Source organism: Salvelinus fontinalis, unplaced genomic scaffold (genome assembly GCF_029448725.1).
Source record: "Salvelinus fontinalis isolate EN_2023a unplaced genomic scaffold, ASM2944872v1 scaffold_1409, whole genome shotgun sequence".
Taxonomy (NCBI): Eukaryota; Metazoa; Chordata; class Actinopteri; order Salmoniformes; family Salmonidae; genus Salvelinus; species Salvelinus fontinalis.
Window position 1 is genome coordinate 1092 of NW_026601618.1, and position 5471 is coordinate 6562.

The following is a 5471-nucleotide window of genomic DNA, read 5'->3' on the forward strand; positions in this document are numbered from 1 at the left end:
TGTATAAAAGACATGCATGTGGAAGAACTCAGTGAGACTTGAAAGAGTTAATGAACTCACCTTTGCCTCAGCCAGCTCCCTCTCAATGTCATTCCGCTTGGAGGGGTCACTCAGGTAGTCCACAAAGTCGTTATAGGTACGGATGAACTTGGCCTCGTCCTATGACAAAGAAAAGAGCATCTTAGTGAACAGAACACATTTCCCCTCAGGGACGCTCTCTTTAGTGAGTTACCATGTGGTTGGCCTGAACCAGTGCGCCCAGTAGGACCTTTCCCACCACAAACAGATGGTTCCTGCTCAGGGTGGAACCAAGCAGGGTCTAGGGGAGAGGGAAGAGTTAGGGTGAGGCATCTTCCTCTAGGAGACAGAACAAGAAGTCACAGAGAGAAAAAGAAAAGTGGATCCACTCACAGTGAAGGCCTGGCGCAGGGAGACAAGCCTCAGGGCGATGTCTTCCACTCTCTTGGTGGTAAGGTAGAGGCTGTGAAAGGGAGGGAATGGAGCATGTCAACCATTAGAGTCAATGGGGGATAACAGCATTATGACCACTATCCTTCAGCATCTGACAAGCCCAGACTACACAGACATTTAGAGGAACTCACTTTAGCAGAGGAACCTCCCTCTCCTCAGGCAGCAGGTCCTCCTCCCAGCCCTACGACAACAAAACAAGTATTCAAAATCAGTGACCAATGCAATGACATAACAAACAATCGGTCAATGGAAGGATCTTAATGCTCCTAGTCAATAGTATGTGTGTGTAACGTCTGACCTTATAGCAGTTGTGGCCCTCAGGCTCTGGGTCAGTGAACTGCTGAGTGGTGGGCGTAGAGAAGGAGGCAGCCTCCGACCACGCTGAAGAGGAGAGAAGCCCGTCCAGCCCCATGTGGAGAGTGGCGTACACCACTGAGACATCAGTCTGCTGCTCAAAACACACAACACACCTGTTTACCACACACACAATATTAGAAAACACACCAAATCTAATGCAAAAATGCCCAGTAATGTCTAGTCTATATACATAGGAAATCGTTTATTTACCTGGTAGCAGCCAAGCGTCACGTCCACAGACATCTCGTGGCAAAGGTGAGACACATAGTGGGTCACCCTGCCAGCCACACGCTGACAGAGAGAGAATACATGTTAAGGCCAAATGGAATAAGTGAAGAAAAATCTAATTTAATACTATTTCAGTAGTATTTACGTCTTACCTGGATCCAAGTGATGGACTGCACTTTGGTGGCACAGTAGGGGATGCCCTTTGGACTAAGCCTGGCTGTCTCCTTGGAGATGGCCCACACCAGTTGAGTCTCCAGGCCTCTCACCCTACTAAAGTGGTGCATCCTCACCACCACCTGCTGTTGAGATAAACAACAAGACAACATCAACAAAACCACTTCAGCAATCGCTGTGACACATTTCCATCAAGATCAAATGACTGACAATGTAGATTAGGAAGTTGCAAAGACACATACCTGGGATCCCCCACGCATGTAGGTGATGATGGGGCTGATGAACTGGAAAGTTCTCCAAGCTTTAACCACCGGACTGGCATTGTTCTGCACATTACAATAAATTCATGTTGGAAACTGTAAACATAGTAACCGTGCTGTGACTGCGTGTGGGGGGTGTCTTACCCTGATCACAACAGGCCCACAGTACAGGGGGCTGAACCTAATCGGAATCAACTGCCAATTGCCAGTGGCCTCCTAAAGCAGAAAGCAGACAAGATATTTGTTTCATGTCAAAGAGACACAACTTGAATATCTGGGATATTTTTCAAACATAAAACCCCAAACTTTCAGAAAATTGTACCTCAAGGATAGTCTGCACATCCTCAAGGATGATAGCAGCATTCTGGACATCAAGGAGGACTTGCAGCTGTGGAACATCTGGCACATCATCCAATGGCACATCCAACTGGACCTCATCCAGGACAGTTGTTTCTAAAATGAGGAACATTGGAATATAAAATAAACAATTGTTAGGACATAAAACGTAGCAAGACTGCTAATACTAGCTAGCTAGGAAGCAAAAGTCGATCGCTTAGCAACAGTTACTAAAGTTAATGTTAGCTAGCAAGCTAGCTAGCTACAACATCTCTAGCACAAGCATTTTTGCCAAGTCTGAATTATAGCAATACACAACATTTCGCAAATTATAATGACATTGTTAAATGTAGTAAAATAAGAGTTTTAAACTCCACACACCCTCTTCGAAGTCGCTGTCCACCTGTCGACAATCACGAACTATGCAAAACAGAAAAAGACAAGAAAAACAAGCCACAAATGAATTTGAACAACCTGTCGACGCATTAGGCCGCCGACGTCCACGCACTCTCTCCGCCAGTCTTGAAAAGCACCCAGGCATTTTCCAGTCGATTGTTCTATCTCAGGTGTCAAAAATCAAACAAGTTTGTTGTCAGCAGCAAACTGAAGTTGTTTTCGCACAGAAAACGTTCCATAGAACGTCGGTTAGATGTCTCTTGGCAACACACGTTCGAAAATGATTGTTTACAAAATTGACCACTGTAATGCCATAGAAATGAGTTTGGAATTCTATGATTCCCTTTAGAATCCGTTAAAATTGCTTGTCATCATTCTAGTGACGTCGACGTGCTCCTTCGTAGCTCAGTTGATATTTTTTATTTTACCTTCATTTAACCAAGTAGGCAAGTTGAGAAGAAGTTCTCATTTACAACTGCGACCTGGCCAAGATAAAGCAAAGCAGTTCGACACATACAACAACACAGAGTTACACATGGAGTAAACAAACATAGTCAATAATACAGTAGAAAAACAGGTCTATATACAATGTGAGCAAATTAGGTGAGATAAGGGAGGTAGAAGGGCAATAAATAGGACATGGTGGCAAAGTAAATACAATATAGCAATTAAAAACACTGGAATGGTAGATTTGGAGTAGATGAATGTGCAAAGTAGAAACACTGGGGTGCAAAGGAGCGAGATAAATAAATACAGTAGGGGATGGGGTAGTTGTTTGGGGTATTTATAGATGGGCTATGTACAGGTGCAGTGATCTGTAAGCTGCTCTGACAGCTGGTGCTTAAAGCTAGTGAGGGAGATAAGTGTCTCCAGTTTCAGAGATTTTTGTAGTTCGTTCCAGTCATTGGCAGCAGAGAACTGGAAGGAGAGGCGGCCAAAGGAGGAATTGGCTTTGGGGATGACCAGTGAGATATACCTGCTGGAGCGCGTGCTAAGGGTGAGTGCTGCTATGGTGACCAGTGAGCTGAGATAAGGCGGGACTTTACCTAGCAGGGTCTTGTAGATGACCTGGAGCCAGTGGGTTTGTCGACGAGTATGAAGTGAGAGCCAGCCAACGAGAGCGTACAGGTTGCAGTGGTGGGTAGTATATGGGGCTTTGGTGACAAAATGGATGGCACTGTGATAGACTGCATCCAATTTGTTGAGTAGGGTGTTGGAGGCTATTTTGTAAATGACGTCGTCGAGGATCGGTAGGATGGTCAGTTTTACGAGGGTACGTTTGGCAGCATGAGTGAAGGATGCTTTGTTGCGAAATAGGAAGCCAATTCTAGATTTAACTTTGGATTGGAGATGTTTGATGTGAGTCTAGAAAGAGAGTTCACAGTCTAACCAGACACCTAGGTATTTGTAGTTGTCCACATATTCTAAGTCAGAACCGTCCAGAGTAGTGATGCTGGACGGGCGGGCAGGTGCAGGCAGCGATCGGTTGAAGAGCATGCATTTAGTTCTACTTGTATTTAAGAGCAGTTGGAGGCCACGGAAGGAGAGTTGTATGGCATTGAAGCTCGTCTGGAGGGTAGTTAACACAGTGTCCAAAGAAGGGCCAGAAGTATACAGAATGGTGTCATCTGCGTAGAGGTGGATCAGAGACTCACCAGCAGCAAGAGCGACATCATTGATGAATACAGAGAAGAGAGTCGGCCCAAGAATTGAACCGTGGCACCCCCATAGACTGCCAGAGGCCCGGACTACAGGAAGCCGATTTTACACACTGAACTCTACCGGAGAAGTAGTTGATGAACCAGGCGAGGCAATCATTTGAGAAACCAAGGCTGTTGAGTCTGTCGATAAGGATGTGGTGATTGACAGAGTCGAAAGCCTTGGCCAGGTCAATGAATACGGCTGCACAGTATTGTTTCTTATCGATGGCGGTTAAGATTACCAAGGTTACCAAGGTGGCTTAGCAGTTCAGACGTATTTTTCCGTGTTGTCGTGTCGTGTCCTGTATATATATATATTTACACCTTTTCTTCACATATCTTTTATTTATTTTATTATCCAAGAACTCAACTACAAAAGCTTTCCTGCAAAAGCTTTCCTGCAACCCGCTTCACCAATTACAATAAGTACTATTTACCTCAATCTGAAAATCCATCGTGGAAGATAGCCAGGGGCTAATTCAGAAGCTAGCCTGAAAGCTAATCCAGAAGCTACTCCGATAGCTAGCCAGAAGCTAATCTGTAGCTGCCCCGAAATTAGCCGGTTTGCTGGCTAGCGTTGGTGTTTCAGCTGCCCACGTTTTGCGGTCATCAGCTATTCCTCTAGCTCGATAATCTACCGGCACTTTTGTGCAACGCGACTCGGACCGGAGCATTCCGGGACTTTTTTTCTCTCAGTTTCCCCGGATTCCAACCGCAGCCTCTGGACACTTGCACCTTGATTTCGCAGCTAGCTAGCTGCATACCGTGTGACTATTGGCTTACGTCGACCCCGGAGCTAACTCAAATCATGCTGGAGCTAGCCAGCTGAGGAGTTCCATCACCATCCGGACCCGCTTCTTTGTTGCTGCTGCAGATACGGAACCCCACCGGGCCTTCACGACTGACTGCCGACGTTATCTGCCCGAGGGATTTATCCAACCGGCACCTCCGTCCCGGCGTTACCTGAACGCTCATCTGAGGCCCGCTAATCGTTAGCTGTCTTATCGGCTGCTATCTGAACAAAACCCCACTACACGGAACCTACCGACGGAAACGCACGAGGTATCTACAAACAGACCTCCATCCTATGCTGCTACCGATAGCCATATACCCGGCCAGCTGTCTGGATCGCCACGACCCCAACCAACCTCTACTCACTGGACCCTTATTTATCACTCGATTAAGCTTGCCTCTCCTTAATGTAAATATGCCTTGTCCATTGCTGTTCTGGTTAGTGTTTATTGGCTTATTTCACTGTAGAGATTCTAGCCCTGCTCTCTATACCATATCCAACCCTGCAGTTCCACCACCCACATATGCGATGACATCACCTGGTTTCAATGATGTTTCTAGAGACAAGATCTCTCTCATCATCACTCAATACCTAGGTTTACCTCCACTGTATTCACATCCTACCATACCTTTGTCTGTACGTTATTCCTTTAAACTATTTTATCGCCCCCAGAAACTTCCTTTTACTCTCTGCTCTGGTAGCTCTAGGCGACCAATTCTCATAGCTTTTAGCCGTACCATTATCCTACTTCTCCTC

General features: G+C 45.9%; 1 protein-coding gene across 1 annotated transcript; it reads right to left on the reverse strand.

Annotated features, from left to right (window-relative positions):
• Positions 1-302: 302 nt before the first annotated feature.
• On the reverse strand, positions 303-3948 carry LOC129849247 (uncharacterized). Its single transcript, XM_055916198.1, has 9 exons — positions 2208-3948; positions 1813-1943; positions 1635-1706; positions 1473-1556; positions 1209-1355; positions 1039-1119; positions 770-919; positions 603-652; positions 303-481 (listed from the first exon to the last, which is right to left on the reverse strand). Exons 1-9 carry the CDS (start codon positions 2365-2367, stop codon positions 358-360), a joined length of 999 nt encoding a protein of 332 aa, XP_055772173.1. The 5' UTR covers positions 2368-3948; the 3' UTR covers positions 303-357.
• Positions 3949-5471: the final 1523 nt, after the last annotated feature.